At 50.6% G+C, this 20636-nt stretch overlaps 1 protein-coding gene across 1 annotated transcript in view; it reads left to right on the plus strand.

Annotated features, from left to right (window-relative positions):
• ASS1 (argininosuccinate synthase 1) overlaps positions 1-20636 on the plus strand; it is a 179718-nt gene that overhangs the window by 133583 nt on the left and 25499 nt on the right. The window contains exon 12 of the mRNA XM_015411491.1: positions 9950-10106. Within this exon, the coding sequence (XP_015266977.1) occupies positions 9950-10106 (157 nt within the window). The remainder of the gene's footprint in view (positions 1-9949; positions 10107-20636) is intronic.

The raw sequence follows: 20636 nt of genomic DNA on the forward strand, positions 1-20636 counted from the left end.
CAGCAGATGGAGAAAAAGAGAGGCAGCCAGTCTTGAACATATCTGGCTTGAGGCTTAAGAAAGCGACTGTTACTTCTTAACACTAGCAGAAATGCCTGTCAAGGTTTCCCAGATTTCTGCAGGGCACTTGACTGTAGGAACGAAAACCGGGAGCACTCCTGCACCTCCAAAGAGGGTTCCTTATGGACTACTCTGGTGTGGTGGTTAAGTGTGCGGACTCTAATCTGGGAGAACCGGGTTTGATTCCCCACTCCTCCACTTGCACCTGCTGATGTGACCTTGGGTCAGTCACAAGCTCTGGCACAGCTGTCCTTGAAAAAGAGCAGTTTGTGTCAGAGTTCTCTCAGCCCCACCCACCTCACAGGGTGTCTGTTGTGGGGAGGGGAAGGGAAAGCAGTTTGTAAGCCGCTCTGAGACTCCAAGTGAAGGGTGGGGTATAAATCCAATATCTTCTCTTCTTCTTCTTCTACTCAAGAGGGAGAGCCAGTGTGTGGTACCGGTCAGTGTTGGACTAGCACTGACGAGAACCGGGTCTGAAAATCACTCCAGAGCCATGAGTCTTGGTGGTCCGGTCACTCTCTCCCCTACTAACGGACCTCAAAGGGGGGAGGGCACCGTGCAGATGCCACCCTGGACTCCTTGGAGGAAGAGGGTGGGACACAAATACCTCTCCACCCTCTGAGGAGACCATCACCGTGTCTCTGCATGTGCGGCTGCTGGGAGGAGGGAAGCCCAAAGCGGTGCTTCCTGCCGAGCAACTCTTGTGTTGGAAATGTGATCTTGTGCTCCAGACATGTTCGCAACACAATCGCACAACAGAGACACAGTGGCCAGGCCGCTACAGTAAATCACACAGAGATTGGCAGGAAGTTTCCCCTATCATGGCCGGGCACCTATAGAAATCGGACCACCAATAGGGGCTCACATGACCAAACGCTCTTCTTTACAAAAAGCCCCCCCCCCCCCGGGGAAAACTAGCATGTCAGAGAGAAAAGTCCCATATGGCCTAGTCTGCTCCCTGCCATGCTGATTTTCTGTATGTCAGAAGGATTCATCCTGCAGCCCAAAGTGGTACAGTCCAACACTGGTCGAGCTTCTCAGCGAGAACTAGATCTAAAGTAGGTTTGCCAGCCTCCAGGTGGGAGCTGAGGATCCCCCAGAATTCCAGCTCATCTCCAGACTACAGAGATCAGTTTCCCTGGAGAAAATGGATGCTTCGGAGGGTGGACTCTGTGGCATTATGTACCCCACTGAGGTCCCCGTCCTCCCCAGGCTCCACCCCCAAATCTCCAGGAGTTTCCCAACCTGGGTCTGGCAACCCTAAGCCGGTTTGGTGTCGTGGTTAAGTGTGCAGACTCTAATCTGGGAGAAACGGTTTTGATTCCCCACTCCTCCACTTGCACCTGCTGGATGACCTTGGGCAAGCCGTAGTTCTGATAAGAGGTGTCCTTGAAAAAGGAGCAGTTTCTGTCAAGAGCCCTCTCAGCCCCACCTACCCCACAGGGTGTCTGTTGTGGGGAGGGGAAGGGAGAGGAGTTTGTAAACCGCTCTGAGACACCTTTGGGTAGTGAAGGGCGGGGTATAAATCCAATCTCTTCTTCTTCTTTTACCTCATAGGGTGTCTGTTGTGGGGAGGGGAAGGGAAAGGAGTTTGTAAGCCGCTCTGAGACACCTTTGGGTAGTGAAGGGCGGGGTATAAATCCAATCTCTTCTTCTGTTCTTCTTCTTCTATCCCCTGCCAGTGGCCAAAGGGTGCAGTCATCTAATCCAATTCTAGCTGAGGTGTGTGTGTGTGTATATTTAATTGGCCTATGTAGCCCAGCAAGGAAAACTAAGTATCAACATCTGTGCACACACAGAACGATTAAGGAGGAAATGGCTTGATCACTGACCAAAAATACTTCATGGAGGAGAGATCCTCCTTAGTGCATTTCTTAAATCTTGGCAAGCTTAATGAACTAATTAACAGCAGTGGGATGACTGCCCAGCAGGGCTTGTGGCATCGGCCTTTCTGCCACGCGTGATCCCTGCAAGTGTTTTCAGCTGGCCTGATGCTGGGGTGGGGTTCCTCAGGAGCAAGTAGAAGGAGGCACCAGGATCACTGGGTAGCTGGGGTTTGGAAACAGGGCTGACACCACCACCCCTGGCCGAACAGCCAACGGGGTCTGAATACTTCCACCTTTGCAACCAGTAATAGTCTGGCTCTGCCCATACCCTTGCACACACACACACACACACACACAAACACACACACGCACGCATGAAGCTGCCTTGTGTGGAATCAGGCCCTTGGGGTCCATCCAGGTCAGCCTTGTCTATGCAGACTGGCAGTGGCTCTCCGGGGTCTCAGGCGGAGGTTTTTCACATCACCTCCTACCCGATCCTTTTGACTGGATTGAACCTGGGACCTTCTGCATGCCGAACAGAGGCTCTGCCACTGAACTGCTGGCCCCTCCCTTACTTCCAAGGCACTCAGTTTTCCTAGGTGCTGTTTTCACTCTGACCCGGATAGCCTAGGGTAGCTCAATTTTGTCAGTGTCAGCCCAGGTCAGGGTTTGGAGGGGAGGCCCTCAAGGAAGTCCAGGGTCGCTAGGCAGAGGCAGGCCATGACCAACCACCTCTGAAGTCTCTTGCCTTGAAAACCCTACAGGGTTGCCATAAGTTGGCTGTGGCTTGATGCTCAGCCCCACCACCCCCACGTGGGGTCCTCATCGATTGTCCCCTTCTGCTGCAGCCAGCTGACCACCCTGAAATGCTGTTCTTGGCAATCGTGGGACAAAGGGGGGAGCACAAGGGGGTTGCATAGGGAGCTTCAGTGGGAAGGGGGTTCCGGGGCTTGAGCCAAGGACGGCAGGGCCTGAGATGGGACCTAGCTGGAGTGAGCTGTTTAGATCTGTGCCTGCTAAGGCCTCAGAGAGGGGCATAGTGCTAGCGGCCCTCACTGGCACTTAATACAAAGCCTCTGGATTAGTCAGGCTGGCTACAAATGCCCAGGGGCAGGCCTTTGGCCTTTGACCAATAACCAGAAGCTGGAGCTTTTTATTCCAGTAACTGACTGTAAGGCTTCTGAGGACTAGGGTTGCCAGTCCTCTCCAGGTGGTGGCTGGAGATCTCCTGGGATTTTTTCAGCTGATCTTCAGGAGACAGAGATCGGTCTTGTGGCACTATGGCAGGGGAAGGGATGAGGAGCAAAACCCAACCGAGAATCTCGCACACTGGTATTTTGAGCACCTCAGTCAGTATAGAAGCTGCCCTGGTCTACACCAGTTCAAGGGTATATAGGGTCTTTTGATTGTAATTCAAAGGCCACAATTTTTTTCTGTCATGGATGCATCCCCAAACAGGCAGCACTTTTGAGGGTATTATAATTAGGTCTGAAGAAGACTCTCCCCATACGAGCCCCAGAGAGCACTGAGGTCAGGGTTGCAACATCGGTTGACCCTCCCTGGTCCGAAAGAAGCCAGACTAAATACTACCAGAACCAGGGCTTTCTCAGTGGCGGCCCCATACTGGTGGAATGAGCTCCCAGAGAACATCAGGGCCCTGTGGGACCTCTCACAGTTCTGCAGGGCCTGTAAAACAGAGCTCTTCCGCCAGGCGTTCGATTAGGGGCCGCCAGTGAGGGGTGTGCCCTGGAACATCTTCTGGCTGAACTTAGACCATCTTCTGGCCAGAGTCTCCGCTGGTTACTACCCCTATCTCGGGATTTGATTGGATTGCCGCCATAGTTGGTTCTGTAATTGTTGTTGTTTACTTGTTTTAACTGATACGGCATTTAATCATTGTTTTAATTTTTTGTCATGCTATTTAAACCTGTTAGCCGCCTTGAGCCTGCTTGTCAGGCAAGGCGGAGTATAAATACAAACAATAATAAATAAATAAGAGGGGAACAGCAGCTGAATGTGGTAGAGAGAGATTTGTGCACACCTTCAATCCACTTTGAATGCACTTTGCAACTGAATTTTATTGTGTGAAATGGCTAAATCCACTTGCTTACAGTCGCTGAAGTGGATTGACACTGCATTATTTAGCAGGTGTGGAAGTGCCTGTGTTTGTCCTTGCCCATGGAAAGCGGTTGAAATGGTTAAACGTGGGCTATCGTACTGTTAATTTGTTCCTTAATACGCCACCTCAGTTTTATCTGATTTTCCAGGTAGATCCAACAAGGTTTATGTGTCCCTTTCCTCTCAGATTGCTCTAAGTAAACCCTCTTTAAAGTGGCCAGATTTTGTGCTTTGGCTTGTTCAATAAGGAAGCACCCGGTTAGATCTTTTAATTAACTATACACGTAACATGGAATTTGGTTTGTAATGAGGTTATGATTTTACTGTATATGCATATTTCCATGTCTGTGTTGCTGACTGCTGACTATGTTATTGCTGATCTAGGATCGTAATAAAATTATGTAAGTAAATTACGTTAAGTGAGCAATTGACTGTGCAGGCAGGTGAGGGATGAGGCCAGCTGGGGATGCTGTGTGTGCGCATGGCTCCAATCTAGTTTACTTTGAAATGTCAGGATTGGGGGGAGGGGGATCAGGAAACAGTGACCTAGGTAGGGCTGTCAAGTGGGGGCGGGGGGTGGGTAAACCCCCGCTTTGGAGGCCCGATTTCCGCCACCACGGAATCGGGCCCTGGGGGCAACTCCGCTCCCCGAAGCGCAACGTGGTTGCGTCACCAGAGGTGACACAACCACGTTGACCACGTTAGGGGCGTGGCCTAGATCGTCAGAAGGAAAACTCTATGGTGTTCCCAACGTGGTCAATGTCGTAAGTCACTTCCTGGGACGTGCTGGTGGCGCGTGCGTGCGCACATCCCACGATGGCTCCCGGAGACGGGTGAGGCTCCCCCGCCGGTGAGTTTCTCAGACTTGGCAACCCTAGACCCAGGCAAGGCCGGTGCTTGAGCAGTGACCTGCATAGGTGGAGGAACCAGGCCAGAACCAGGAACTGGGAAGGACTAGTGTGTTGGGGCCAGCATGGTGTAGAGGTGAAAATGTCAGACTAGGACCTGGGAGAACCAGGCTGTAATCCCCACTCTGCCACGGAAGCTCACTGGGTGACCTTAGGCCAGTACCTCATAGGGTTGTTGTTGGATACAATGGAGGAGAGGAGAGGAGAATGATGTAAGCCACCTCGGGGGGGGGGCCTGTTGGGGAGATAGGGTTAGGGTATAAATGAAGTAAGTAAAAAAAAAATTAGGACTCTGTGGAAGTCCATTGGGCCTTCATATCAGTTGATCCTTGGGGAACTGGGAGATGCAATACCACCTTCTGGCCACACACACCAGTGGCGCCGGAGTACAAGAGAGTTCAGGTCAGCACCTCCCTTGACCACGAAGCTATCACCACACTGGCCCAGACTGTCAGCTTGCCTGGTCCAGCTGTTGGACTCCCTGGTTCAAAACCCCTGGATGCCACACACAAAGAGAAAGGCCTCTGCAGCTAAATGGAGAATGTGGTGCACCATTAAATATTTTGCGTATCGTAATAATGCGTATGTACAGAGCACAACAGTGAGCCAGATCCACATGTGCAGGTAATTTCAGAGGGCAACCGTGTTGGTCTGCAGTGAAACAGTTAGAATCGAGTCCAACAGCATCTTAGAGGCCAACAGGAGTTTCAGGGCAGAAGCTTAGTTAACAGAGCTGAAGCTCTGGGGTCTTGACTTGCTCTTGCTGAAATCACAAATAAAGTTGAGCTGATCACTAGACTCGAGCCTGCTCATCCATGGAACCCACTATTTAACACAGGTATTATGGAAGCCTGGTTGTCTCACCCGCTCCATTTCAGAGGGCCAGTGTCATGCAGTGGTTAAGAGCAGCAGCCTCTGCTCTGGAGAAATGGGATTGATTCCCCACTCCTCCTCCCCACGAAGCCTGCTGGGTGACCTTGGGCCAGTCACAGCACTCTCTCTCAGAGCTCTCTCAGCCCCAGCTGCCTGTCATCCGGAGAGGAAGGGGAAAGGCAATTATAAGCCTCTTTGAGACACTTTGAGACTCCTCAGGGTGGAAAGGGGAGGTATAAAAACCAACTCTTCTTCTTCCCACTTTCCATGGGAAGAAGCCAGTTTGGTGTCGTGGTTAAGTGCGTGGACTCTAATCTGGGAGAACCGGGTTTGATTCCCCACTCCTCCACTTGCAGCTGCTGGATGACCTTGGGCAAGCCGTAGTTCTGACAAGAGCTGTCCTTGAAAGAGCAGTTTGTGTCAGAGTTCTCTCAGCCCCACCCACCTCACAGGGTGTCTGTTGTAGGGAGGGGAAGGGAAAGGATTTGTAAGCCGCTCTGAGACTCCAAGTGAAGGGCGGGGTCTAAATCCAATCTCCTCCTCCTCCTCTTCTTCTTCTTCCTGCCACCATGAACGGAGGCTGGATTCCATCCTCCTCCCAGAGGGCAGCAGACAAAAGCAGAGACCCAGACGAAGGAGACAGCTGCCCCCATAGCAGCACTCCGCAGGGGAGGGAAAGATGAGATGTGCCTGCCGACTGGCATGACAGCACTGGGTTATTTGAGAAATGAAAGGACCGGGAAAGGTGAGCCTACCTGGGACATATGGGTCCTGATTGCCCAGCCCGATAAAGACCCCCGGGTCAAAGCTTCCCTGCTGGGAGGCTCTTCTGCCCAATACGACTCTGCCGATACAAGAGCTGGTCAGCTCAGGGAGCGCCCCGATCCAATCCCACTTGTTTCTGCCAGCATCTGGAATTCAGGCAAAAGCATCACAGTGACCAGTGAGAGGGCCTGTTTCTAAGGTAACTTCAGTTTCTAAGGTAACTTCTCACTGCCAAAGAGAAGTCGCTGTCGTTCTCTGGCAATCGGCTTCCTCCCTTGGAGGCTTTATCCAGGAGGGTTTGTTTTCTCCACTGCAGATCTCATTCTGGACCGCTACAACTCCTCCCCTTTTGGTTATAGCCACATTGGGGAATTAAGGTTAACACCCATGCTCTGGTTCTACCGGGTCGCAGGGAGGCTTTTGCAAGAGAGTGGGAAGACACCTCCACGCTTTTAACCATCTCCCCCCACACACCTGTTGCCTGCCTGGTTTCAGGTGGCCCCAGATGGTCTTTGTAATGCTATCGGTATAATAGCTAATTCCCCAAGTTCACTCTCTTTGTCAGTGTTGCTCGAGAACACAATGGAGGAACAGAAGCCAAGGCCCTGGCTGTGCTAAACACAGCGGGAGGGAGGGCGGGAGGCGATACGTTGGAGACCCATTTCCGGCACTTTGTTTTCAAGATGGGGAGGGCTCCCAAGTGGGGGAGCAGGGGTGGCCACAGCAGGAGATGGTGGGGCAGAAAGAGGGGTCCAGAGAGTAAAAGAGATGGGGGTTGGGGGTTGTACGGGCCGCCACCATTAACAGGACTGGCATTCAACTGTTCGGTGTGTGCGTGTTTGGCCAGGTTTCCAGTTGCATCCTAGTAAACCTATGTTCCAAGGCTCTGAATGCTGATCTTTTTTTTGCGGGGGGGGATAATAACAAGGGAGGATTTGGCCTCCTAGCTCTGCTTCTGGGCCTTTGTGAAACAGGATCCTGAACGAGAAGGACCATCAGTCTGACCCAAGGAGAGGTCATCTGAGGCTTATCTTGCTCAGAATCGTACAGGGCAGAGAAGCACGTCCCTTCAGCTGGTGTGTTTTCGTGGATACCTGCCAAGCCAGCTAGGGGGCTGATTTTTCTTCCAGGCTGCTGGAGAAGGGCCCCAAATTCCTCACATGCTTCAGAAGGGATGTGATGGAAATTAGGGTGGACATATGGGGTGGGGGTGAGGCTGGCTTTCATCAGGAGTCCTACAGACACGATGAGAAGGAGGAGAGGCTCAGAATATCTCACAGGCCGTCCTTCTTGCTCCTGCAAAAAAGAGGCCGGGAGATGAGGGCTTCCTCCAAGTGAATCTAGAGCTGTCTTTTGCTGCAGGAGGTTCTTGGTCCGTCCAGCCCAAGATTGCTGATAGGGGGTCTTCAGGTCCTCAGGAAAGAGAGGCCTTTCCAGCCCCTGCTCCCGGTGACCGGACCTCAGGCCTCCTCCCGGCCAGGCGGGTGCTGTGCCACTTAACGATGGCCCCCTTCTGTTGTGAAGCTTGCCTTCTGCTCTGCCTAGCCCTGTATCTTCATTGATAGCAGCTCACCAAAGCCTTGGGCAGGGATTCTTTCCTAACCAGTGTTCCCTCTACACTCACAGTTTTTTTAGCCTCTGGCTCACCCATTTCTGTCTCCACTTAGAAAAGATGGCTCCAGAGCAAACTAATTTATGCAGCAGCCAAATCGCTCACTCACAACTTTAATTCCAGTAGCTCACCAAGTATAATTTTTGCTCACAAGACTCCACAGCTTAGAGGGAGCATTGCTCCACACCCCTCGCCCAATAATAGTTGAATGTTGTCAAATCACAGCTGACTGATAGTGACCCGATGAAGTCCCACCTTACAGGGTTCTAAAGGCAAGAAGTGAGCAGAGGCTCTTTGCCATCGCCTCCCTCTGCATAGCAACCCCTGTCTTTCCTGCTGGCCACCCATCCAAGTCCTGAAGGTGGTTGACCCTGCTTAGCTTCCAAGCTTGGTTTTATATGTATGGTTGTATATGGTTTTATATGCAGGGGTCATTTTGGAGAAAAAGAGGTGCAGGAGCTCATTAGCATAACTCATTAGCATAACTCATTGGCATATGCCACCCCCCCTGACATCACCGGAAGTGTGTCAGAAGGCAACACCCACTGCTTAGGCTCCACTGGACTGTTTTGGATTGCTAGCTATTGGGGGGGGGGAACACGCAGATCTGTCCTCACAGAGGAGGGAGAGCTTGTACCTGAATAAAACTTGGTCTTAAACGTGCCACTGGACTGTTTTGGACCGGGGGGAGGGGGGCTCTGCAGCTTACCTGGCTGCTTCTTGCTCTGACTGAGGGCTGCTGGGAGCAGGGGGTGGGGCTTGTTGCACATGCCTGCCCCCTGGGCTCTTTACTGCCGGAGCTCCGCTCCTGTGTGCTCCTGCAGGAAATGGCCCCTGTTTATATGTATCTTTTCTTATAGTAATCCTCTTTTTAAGGTATTGTTTTATGCCAATAAAGGCTGACGGACTGACTGACTGACAAGCTTGGGCTAGTCAGGGCTATTTAGGCTGCTGGGCCTCCTGCCGGAGACTGTTTTCACCGGTGACGCCAGGGATTGAACTTGGGACCTTCTGCACGCAAGGCAGTTGCTCTGTCCCCACCCAGGTCTGCTGGGAGGGAAGGCCAGGGGGATGAAATTTGGATGGCTCTGGTCGAGCTGGGTGCCCCAGGGAACTCCCCAAAGTGTTGCTAGTAGGGGGCGATTTGACTGAGGGGCTGGTTGCTTTCAGTTTAACTTGCCTCAGCAGTTGTTACGGGTCCAATGGGGGAAACACGCTACCCTGCACTCCTTGGAGGAAGGGTGGGATAAAAATATGAGGAAAGAGGTGGGGGGGGGCTGTGTGAATCACTGCTTCGAACAGCAAGGGCTGTTGGGTTTTTTTAATGCTGTTTAGGTTAGATACGGCTGATATGAAGGGCAGGCAGAGCAACTCTTTGTCATGGGGGCCATGGGGGGGCCATGGCGATTCTGGTAACTGTAAACCCTTTCTCTCCCATCTGAGGTCGCTGAGATGAGGAGCAGAGCCCTTTCGGTGGTGGGCCCCTCTCCATGGAATCCCCTTCCTCTAGTCATCACCCTTTGGAGCCGAAATGCTCCAGTAGGCTCCCTTGTGTCCTTAGAGAACAGGCGAATTAATCAGGGCAGACATTCTGCCCCCTCAGGTCAGCCATTGCTTCTCTTCTCATCCAAGACAGCTTCTGTGGAACTGACCCTTGCCCAGGCACACAGATGGAAAGTCACTGTCCACAGCGTGCGCCCCTCAATCCCACAGAAGCCACTGAGGCACTGACTAGATTCTGGTCTCTCCTTCCTTTACTCCTTCCCTCCCTCCCTCCCTCCCTGTAGGTTTCTGGTGCAGCCCAGAGTGTGCCTATATCCGCCACTGCATTGCCCGGTCCCAGGACCTCGTGGACGGAAAGGTTCGGGTCTCCGTCTTCAAGGGTCAAGTCTATGTTTTGAGCAGGGAGTCCCACCGGTCTCTGTACAATGAGGAACTTGTAAGGTAAGCATCAGCCTTCGTACTCTGCAAAGATTTAAGGTTATCAAACGCTTTTTAATACAGCCTCTTCCATATGCACGGGCAGGGTCAGCTGTCCAGCCAAAGCACCCAAGCAACTGCTTGGAGGCAGCCCAATCAGGAGGGTGCCGACATCTCAGCGGGACTCTGGGCTCCCTCCCAGCCCTCAGCAGCACAGGCAGAAACCGGCATCACCTCGCCTGGCTTGACCGTGGGAGAGAAGATACAGCTAGGGCTCCCCTGGCCTGGGCAGACACTCTGACCACTGTACTGCATGGAGAAGTCTATCAGTGGCTAAGTCTATTGGTGGCTACTAGCCATAGTGGCTGAGGAGAACCTCCACATTCAGAGGCACTAAGCCTCTGAATCCCAGAGCCAGGAGGCAACCTCAGGGGAAGGCCTCGGCCTCTCTGCCCTGTTGCTGGCCCTCCAGAGGAACTGGCTGAGGCCCCTGGGTAAGACGGGAGGCTGGGCCAGGTGGACCATTGGTCCTATCCAGCAGGGCTCTTCTGATGTTCTCATGGCAGGCAGTGGGGTACAAATGAACTCTGTGTGAGAGACAGCTGTTTGCAATCATCCTGCTGGGTCAGAACGTTTAGTTGAGTGTAGGATTCACATGTTGTTGGATATGGTGCTGCTGGGAATCATTTACCTCCTGGATAAAACCCAGGAGTTCAGTTGTTGCAATAGCACAATATCCAGTGATCTCTGGACCCAGCCAAGTGTTCTGTTTTCAGCCCTGCCTGGCCAAATTTATTTATTTATTTTCCACATTTATATCCCACCCATCCTGTAAACAGGCTCAGGGTGGGTTTAATAAATACAATAAAATTTAAAACACATTAAAACATATAAAACTGGTAGTCATGCTTGCCATAGGGAGAATCCGGCCCAGTGATGTAGCTAAGTATGGCCGGTTATCAGTGCGTGGGAGACCGCAACCTTGGGGGGGGCATGTGTGGGCGCCTGCTGCCTCAGCCAAAGGCCTGGCAGAAGAGCTCCGTCTTGCAGGCCCTGTGGAATTGAATAAGATCCCGCAGGGCCCTGATCTCAATAGAGAGCATGCTCTACCAGGTGGGGGCCAGGGCGGAAAAAGCCCTGGCTGTCATGCCTGCCCTCGACGCAGCACCTGGGAGCTCTGAAACTGAGGACTCTGTGCCTTTAACACCATCGGAGGCACGGGAGTCTTTGTCAAACCTAAGTACTGGAAAGGATGAGCCCCAGCCTCCAGAACAGCTTGCACCTTAAGCCGATCAGGCAGTGCCTGGCCCCAGTTCTCTGCCACCTGTCGACCGGCTGAGGGATCGGAGACGCCGGGACTTGGCAACCAGACGCAAAGAGGCACACTTGCCCGGTTGGAGATCAATCAGCCCAGAGTTCTAGCGGGATCAAGGACTTAGTGAGGCAGTGCTAATGAGGCACTAATGAGTTAACAACCCAGCAAGCTATTTGCATAAGTTGCTGACTGCTGGCTAATCGTGCTGGCAAACTCGTCCTTCGGACCAGAAACTCTGCACCTCTGACTCTGTTCCTGGTATCTGGCTACTGACTGACTTCATGGCTCCTGACTCCAGTCCGCGTTTTGGTGACCCCCTGACTCTTGTCCTCGGCTCTGCACCCTGACTTCGACGCTTGCCCATCTGGACTCTGACTCTTGGTAACGCTCTGACTACGGCCTGGCTTTATGTATTGGGACTTTTGCTCTGGTTGTTTTGCTTTCTCTCGCTGGCTTGACTCTCGGACTGGACTGTGAACTCCCCCTCTCTGCCTTGCCCCACTGGCCCTGTTGTGACACTGGCCCTGTTGTGACACTGGCCCTGGTCGAGGCTAGGCGGACATCTTTTGGGCCAGGGATCGCAAGGAGATGTTGACTCTCAGAGCGTAACTCTCTCCGAGGCATATATGGTCTCTTGGAAGTTCAGAAGCAGGGCAGGAAGGCGATAGTCCTCCTGCGTCTCCCTAGCAGGTGGGACTGGAAATTCTACTGGCTCTGAGCATGGAGGCTCCATTTGGTCGCCATGCATAATCCCCATCGGACCCCACAGAGGAGCTCAATTCTTTTGCTCAATTCTTTTTCTCAATTAAAAACTGTTTGCCCATCTAGGGACAACTGTGGCACCATTTCCTATTTCTGTGGTGGGACAGGAAAGAGAGCAAAGATCCCAAGGCCCACTTTTGGAAACATTCGTGGTCAAATTGCATTTTTTTTAAAAGCTGAATTTACAGAGGGTTTTGTTGGAATTAGTTTCTAATTATATGTCATGATCCCCCCCAATCAATAATAATTTGTATTAACAGATTTTCAAATAACAATAGATAATTCATGAAATATAACAGGAAGGAAGTGGGGGCAAAGTGATCAAACAAGAATTACAATTACTAGTACAGAAATAACGTCATTGAGAGAGAGCAGCAACCACGAACATCATACACATATCAAAAGCAAGCATATTCCAAAGAGTTAATCACTATAAGACCATGCTGAATATTAACATAACCTCTACAAGTGTAAAAGAGAGTCATTTCCTTCAGTTAATTTGTTAAGGACCAACCATTTTCTGCTAACAGACCTGAAGTTTGGCTGTAAACCCCTATCAAATTAGAAATATGGTATCATGGTAGAATCATTTTTGGAGGAGAATGTAATGAATTGTTAGATATTCTACTATTGGGAACCATAACTCTCTGTTTTTTTCATGAAAACGTTCTGACAGAGCATTGACATCATATGTGGAGATTTTGCCCAGTAGGAAGTAATCCTACAACCGGGTCCTCCGTGCATGCAACAAAGGCAGAGCCTTGTCTTTCCAGTGCACAGCAATTTCTAATCTCGCTACAGATAGCAAAACAGTAATCCTTTCGGCTGACACTTTATTCATTGAGGCACCTGGCCACCAGCTCAAAAGCACAGTTTCCAGGGAAAAGGGAAGAGATCCCCCAATTGTACTTCATAATAGTGAGGTCACAGAAAAATTCCTCTCCCCTTTGGGGGAGCAGATTGATTTGTGTTTTTGCAATGGATCTCTAATACAAAAGGACATTCAGTCATTTATAATGAAAACCACTTTGAGCAGCATTAAAAAAATACAGCTCACAGTGTATCCCTCAGCAGTGAAGCAAACCCTGCTTTTGGTTGCCTTCACAACTTGAGTGACAGATACACATACCCCAGAGTCAAATACCAGTTCACCTGTGCATCTTCCCCCATCTTTAAGATGGCCTGCCCAATTCTAAAGAAATGTTTTAATGCTGCTCCAGGAACTGTTGTGGAGGCAACTGTTGCTAGCCAATCAGTGCCAGGTTCAGCAACTTTTGCTGATGACATGCAGTCCTGTTCAGTCACAGCTTGAGTCTGGAGAGAACAGTTACAGTTGGGATAAATGCAATGAGGTCACTCCCAGAGCAGCCCAGAAGGTGGAGGGTTAAACAATCCCCCCTTCAAATACCAGCCTTCTCTTTTAAATCAAAGGCACAGCAGCTCCACTGCACATAATAGAAACAATTTAAGAATCCACGATTCCTTTCTCCTCTTCTGGAAGATACAGGTGCAAGATTCTCTGATAGACATATTAACTGGATAAACTTATGTGGTTTTCCTGTCCACTTTACTGTCAGGTAGGGATGGAAGTTCATTTTAAACCAGCCCTGAGTGGATTTGAAATATCAAGCTTACTTATGGGCTCACACGAAGCTGCCTTATCCCGAGTCAGACCATTAGTTAGTCGAGGTCATTATTGTCTACTCAGACTGGCAGCTGCTCTCCAGCATCTCAGGTCAAGATCTTTCACATCACCTACTACCAGATTCTTTAATTGGAGATGTCGGGGATTGAACCTGGGACCTTCGGCATGCCAAGGAGAGGCTCTTCCACTGAGCCACAGCCCCTCCTTTCTCCAGCAGTCACATTCACACGGACCGATTCCACACAAGAGCTGCGCCACAGTCGCGCCTCCCTTTGCCCCGCTTCTATTGGTCAATTTCCCACTCGAAGCCACGCAGTCACGTTTTGACACACGGCTTTGCCCAATTTTCCCCGCGGTTTCATGATCCTGTTTTTTGAGGATCAAAAAGACGCGGGGGAAACCGGGCGAAGCCACGGGTCAAAACGCAGCTATGCAGCTTCGAGTGGGAAATTGACCAATAGAAGCAGGGCAAAGGGAGATGTGACCACAGTGCAGCTCTTGTGTGAAATCGGTCACAGTCTGATGGAAATGCTGCTGTTAAAATTTATGCCTCCTTTTGTGTCAGTGGCATGAACCAGTAGCATAAAAGAAACAAACGGAAAGGGGAAATTTGCCATAAAAATTAGATGGTATGCAATTAGCCTTCCTTGACCGTGTATGAAATGAAAATAAATGGGGGAAAGAGACGTATCTGTACATCTCCACTGTCAAAGAATTGTGGGAGCCATGCTTTGGGTGTGACAGTTCTCTCGAAGGACACTGTCCTGACTGAGAGGGGCTAGGAAATCTCTGTCGCCACCAGCTGAAGTGAATACCTAATTAACTCCCTGGATGGACCAGGCTGGCCTGATCTCATCAGACCTTGGAGGCTAAGCAAAGTTGGCCCTGGTTCGTCTTTGGGTGGGGGGACCGCCAAGGAAGTCCAGGGTTGCTACTCAGAAGCAGGCGATGGCAGACCACCTCCCTGTGTCTCTTGCCTTGGAAACTCTGTGGGGTCACCTTAAGCTGGCTGCGAGTTGAAGGCAATTCCCACTCCCACAAAACTCCTTGGGCAAAGGGACCTGTCTCTGTGGAGTGACACACACTTGGGCAGCTCAAGATGTTTTGTTGGCTCAGGCAAGGTACCCTCATCAGCTCTTGGGCTCACCTTGCTAGCCACTTAATTTTCAGATTTATGGGAGCCTGATGTAGACCAAGACCATCAGGAGTGGGGGTTGTTCGAGCACATTTTTCTTGTTTGTGTGCCTGTTTTTCAGAAAGCAACATCTTTCGTTCAGATCAGACAAGCTCCACAAACAGATCTCCGGTGTTCTCTCAAGAGCAGTCCTTGAAAGAGGTCTCTCAGCCCCACCTACCTTGCAGGGAGAGGAAGGGAAAGGAGTTTGTAAGCCACTCTGAGACTCCTTTGGGTAGTGAAGGGCCATGGGGTATAAATCCAGTCTTTTCTTCTCTTCTCTATAGCGGGGGGGGGGGATTAGAACCTGGGTCTCCCAGATTCTAATCCAACCCTCTAACCACTACAGACCACCAGCAACCCAGGAGTCCACTGGTTCCATGAGTGGAGGACCAGCCTCATGTATGGAGCAAGACGGTCTGGGGTTCCACTGTCTGGCTGGCACATGCAGAACCCGTCGCCTTCCCCTGCTCTGGCACCTTTCCCGCTTGCATCCCATCCTCTATCCCAGAAGGGGGGATGCCTCCTCTAAGGTGGTGCCCCCCTGCCCACATTTTCTGGGCTTTGTCGCCTTTAAAAACATAATTAACTGAGGCACCTTCGAAAGGTCTGTGATAGGTTCATCTAGCCAATGGACTGCCAAAACCCTTGCAGCCCCCGTGCTGCAGCAGAGCCCTGGATCATGCCAAGGAGGGTCCCCTGCCCGGCCGCTTAACTCTGGAGCGATCACTTCCTCTTAGCTGAGTTTTTCAAATGTAAGTGGGGGCTTTATTTAGAAGTCATATATCTATATATTTCCTTTTTGTATATGACACTTTTTTCTCCCTTTTATACTGCTGTCTGCCTCTCTCCTATGACTTTCCTGCCCGCCTCCCCTCAGCCCCTTTCAATCCTTCTAAACACTTTATAAGCCATAAATATACCCAAATCAGTTTAGATCAGTCAGAGTAAATGTCAAATTATCCTCTCCTTTTCAGTCTCTGGCTCTTTCTTCCCTCCCCCTCAAAATCAACAGCTTCTAATAATCCGTCCCAACCCTTCATTATGGTTTGCATTTTCATGCGGGGAGATTAAATGAATAACGTAAAGGGGGGGGGGTGGAGAGATGGAAAAGGGAGGGGGGGGCGCAAAAGGAGGGGGGGCAGAATCAGGAGCACTTATTCTCTCTGCGTCTCCAGCCATTTTTCTTTTCTTTTTGATTTCTACATCGCTGGTTTGAAAAGCGTTTGAGTGACGGCATCACGGGAACCCGGGAGAGAGCTGTGAGAGGTACATCGTGCAAAAAATGCCTTCGCACAGTAGGTAGAAAGTAATGTAATTACAGAGCAGGTCAGAACCACTCGGATGAGCAAAAATAAAAGCATAGAGGTTTTTCTACAGCCCGTCAGGGGAGGTAAAATCATTGTAAACTCTTTCATTTTTTTTCTCTAAATTAAAAAAAACGGTTTTGCAGTTTCTGGAAAAGGAACAGGGATATTTTCCTCCCCTTATTGCGGGGGGAAGGTGGGAATGGTAAAGAAACTAGCTTAGTTTGGGTTTTGTTTGCGTGAAGTGTGTGTGTGTGTGTGTGTGTGTTTAGATCTCATGGTTATTAAAGCCACAAGGATATTGCTTTGAAATAATTCCATCCGCGTCTTGCTCAAGGCGGCACAGTCGGTAGGCCCAAGATTTCCTGGATATGTAAACAGGACTTTGCCGCTAAAAAGGCTGTCGAGGAATTCAGGAGCCGGTTCCCCAGGATCCTGGCCCCACCCCACCCCCCAGCCAATCCACACCACATGCACATCCAGTCAATGAGGAGATGAAGCACAGTCTTTATATCTGCAAGTTCATCTCCCTGCCTAAGACCCAGCATAGGTGACCCCCCCACCCCTGCCCCGAGCTCAGAAGAGGCTGCCATAATGGTTCCTGGCTCCACAGAGGAACTTTGCTGAGGGACACCTTTCCAAGGTGCTCTCCCCCCACCCACCCCCGGCCCCTTATCTCTGGGCTCTTGCTGGGCCCAGTAGTACAGAGAGGTTGGTCTAAGGACGCCTCCTTCACCCTCTACCCCAGGGATCCCTAACCTTTTAAAGCCCGCAGACACCTTTGGAATTCTTACGCAGTGTGATTGGTCCGTCCACAAAATGGCTGCCACAAAATGGCTGCCGTGGGAGGCAGAATCAGACACAAAATGGCCGGCACAGCTTACCATCCATCACACAGTGACGATCCTTGCACTATGGTGGCAACTGCTGCCAAAGCGACACTTACAAAAATCTGCAGTCAATCAAATCCACAGTGACCAGAAGCCTTGCTGAGTAAAAGCCCCACCCGGGCCACCCACTTTCTGAAAACGAAGCAACAGGAAAGGTGTTGGTGGTTGCCATGGTGCCCTTAGGTGGGCACCACGTTAGTAGGGCTCCCAAATCTCGCCAAATCGCGGCGGGAGATCTGCATGTCTTTGCAGAATCCGTGCCGTGGGGACAGTGAGACACATTGCACCACCGTCGCCAGGACATGATGCTACGTGTCGTTCTGGCAACGGGGCTGTTTGGAGCCCCGTTGCTGGAGCGACGCATAGCGTCATGTCCTGGCGACGGCTGGTGCAACACGTCTCGCCGTCCCCGCGTGCCAGATTCTGCATAGACACACAATCCCCCATTGCGACTTGGCAACCCTACACTTTAGGGACCTTTGGTGTGAGCTCTTCAGCAAGATGGGCTACTTCCTTATCCCTCCCTGCACTGTCCTTGTCATAAACCCAAATTATACATGAATGCAGGAAGTGCCCCTTTGCTCTGTGAGGAGGCCACTGTTGTCTCCAGACATCGGACCAGGGGTCTGCATGTACAGACGGACTGGTTCAGTGATAAAGTTGGCAAGAGCCGTAAATGCTTCACAGTCACTGCACTGGTGTACCAGAGCGCTGGGTATAAAACGCCAAAGAAAGATGTTAGCTACTGGGGAGTTTTTTGCCATTGAGTTGCAGCCAATTTATGGCGACCCCGTGGAGTTTTCAAGGCAGGAGACATGATTCAGAACTGGTTTGCCATGGCCTGCCTCCACGTCATCATGACCCTGGTATTCCTTGGAGGAACCCTATCCAAATACCAGCCAGGGCTGACCCTGCTGAGTTTCCAAGATCTGACAAGACTGGGCTTCCCCGGGCCATCCAGATCAGAGCAGTTACTGTTTAGAAACATCTATATAGCATAATGGCTCTTAGACAAATAACACCTGATCTTCTGAAAGGTTAAGCCCAAGAGACTTAAAATATGAAGTACAATAAAATGTAATTTAGTCTGAAGAAGAAGAGGAGGTGGTGGTGGAGGAGGAGGAGATTGGATTTATACCCCCACCCTTCACTACATGAAGGAGTCTCAGAGCGGCTTACAACCACCTTCCCCTCCCCTCCCCTCCCCTCCTCTCCCTTCCCCACAACAAACACCCTGTGAGGTAGGTGGGGCTGAGAGAGCTCTTTCGAGGACTGCTTTTGAGAGAACAGCTCTGAGATAACTTGTGACTGACTCAGGTCACACCAGCAGCTGCATGTGGAGGAGTGGGGAATCAAAGCCAGTTCTCCCAGATCAGAGTCTGCGCTCCTAACCACTATACCAAACTAGCCCAAAGGAGCTACAAAATAAGATCCTAGGGTGCTTTGAGAAGGAAAGAGATAAGATGTGATGTTCATCCATAGACTTTTGTCAAATTGAAAACATTCATGTCTGTCCCTTGGCGAGTGGAGAGGAGAAACATTTTACCATACTCATGTTGGGAGATTTCCTGGGGCCACCAGAGATGACAGGGCTTCCATGAATTGAACAGTGTTTCTGCAGCTTTTTTAGCACAGAAGCTCACAGTGGGGGGGTAGCTGTCATTTGGGGTTCATAGGTCATATAGATGCTACATGATGATCATAGGTGACAAATCTGAGTGTTCTCTAGATCTGTTGACCAGGCCAGGGGCGAAAGCAAATCCCCTCATTGTTCTACCCACTCGGGCCATTCCAGAAGCTTCATTCTGCTAGACAATGGCCAAGCCCCCAGTTTCCAAGTAGCTTCTAAGGTGAAAGAGCCAGAGTCAAGGGTTGGCATGTTCAGGAGCCCTGAAGGCCATGGCCCGGTAGAGAGCCCGCCACCCAGCCAGAGCAGGGGCCCCCAACCGTCTTGAGCCTGCAGGCGCCTTTGAAATTCTAACACTGGGTGGTGGGCACAGCCACAAAATGGCCGTCACAGGGGTCCGTCTCACACACACACACGCACACACATGCACGCAGAGAGGAGGCCCAAGCGCAGGAGGCAAAAGGACTGATTTTTTAAAAAAATACACTGGGAATGCGAAGAGAGAGAGCATGAAACCAACCTTGTGGGCGCAGCTGCCACCAAAACAATGTTGTTTTAATCGGCACGGCCAACCAGATCTCCAGTGGCCAATCAGAAGTCTGCTGGGCAGCAGGCCCACCTGGCCACGCCCACTTCCTAAAACACCTGACGGGTGTCAGGAAAGGTGTTGGCAGATGCTGCCCGCCTGAGTGCCACGTTGGGGACCCCTGAACTAGAGACACTGACTGGGCCTGTCTGGTGCTCTCTGACAGTGAAGGAAGTGGAGGGAGCACAACAGAATCATGTTTTCCCTTCAGGAAAAGAGACCCTGCTTTGGAGAGCCCTGTGACATTATTGCCGAGGCCCCTCTGGAGCAGTCTGCAGTTTCCTGGTAGGAGGAATGCCAGAAGGACTCTGGGTGTGCTCCTTTTAGATCGGATGGTTCTAGCAGGCCTGAAAGGAGCATGCGAGTCACAGTCTGGCCCTTCAAGCAGCGTCACAGTAAGGGCTTCTCTGCACCCGTGACCCATGTGTTTCCCCGCTGTTCTCCCAGCGCCATTCCTCACCCTCTGCGTTGCATTGCGCTTCCACTTTCTGTGTGTGTCGGGTCTCTCTGGAGTTTCGGCATACTTCAGTGGTGACTTGGGAGTCAGTACGGTGTTGCTTCGGGGTATCCAAAAGTGCTTTTGCGGTGGGCTTAAAATATGTATGTATACAGAGTAAGTTAGAGTTAGTAGATAGGATGAGTGGGAATAATAATAATGGAAAATAGACAATAGGGATGGAATAGTTAAAGCCAACGGCATAGCAAGGAGGGGAAGGGTGTGTCCTCCCAAGACCTCTGATAAGAGGGAGGAGGGTTTCCTCCTGTTGCAGAGGCTTCCTCTGCAGCACCCAGTTTCGGAGGCAGCCCTGCTCAACGTTCCTTTATAGGCAGGGAGGAAAGACTAGAAGTATAAAATAAGGATGCACGGAGGGAATCCAGCTAAAGAAGTATCCAAGTCTCGAATAACTTGAAGAAGAATGTAATGATGTTTAGATCATGAATCAGAGGAAGTTGTACGGCGGTTTGGGCAAGCGGGTAAAGAAAGGGATAACGATAAGATAACGAGGATAGAGAGTACTTATATGCTTTCAGTGTTTAATTTGATTCTTAGAAAGAGGAGAATATGAAAAATGAAGTGTTAAGATATGCATAAAAATTTCTGTGTGTGTATGTGTGTATATATATATATATATACACACACACATATTTTTATGCATATCTTAACACTTCATTTTTCATATTCTCCTCTATACACACACACACACACACACACTCTGAATAAAATATCAATAAAAGAAAAGACTGATC

This window comes from Gekko japonicus, unplaced genomic scaffold, assembly GCF_001447785.1.
Source record: "Gekko japonicus isolate JY-2015 unplaced genomic scaffold, Gekko_japonicus_V1.1 scaffold463, whole genome shotgun sequence".
In the NCBI taxonomy this organism is placed as follows: Eukaryota; Metazoa; Chordata; class Lepidosauria; order Squamata; family Gekkonidae; genus Gekko; species Gekko japonicus.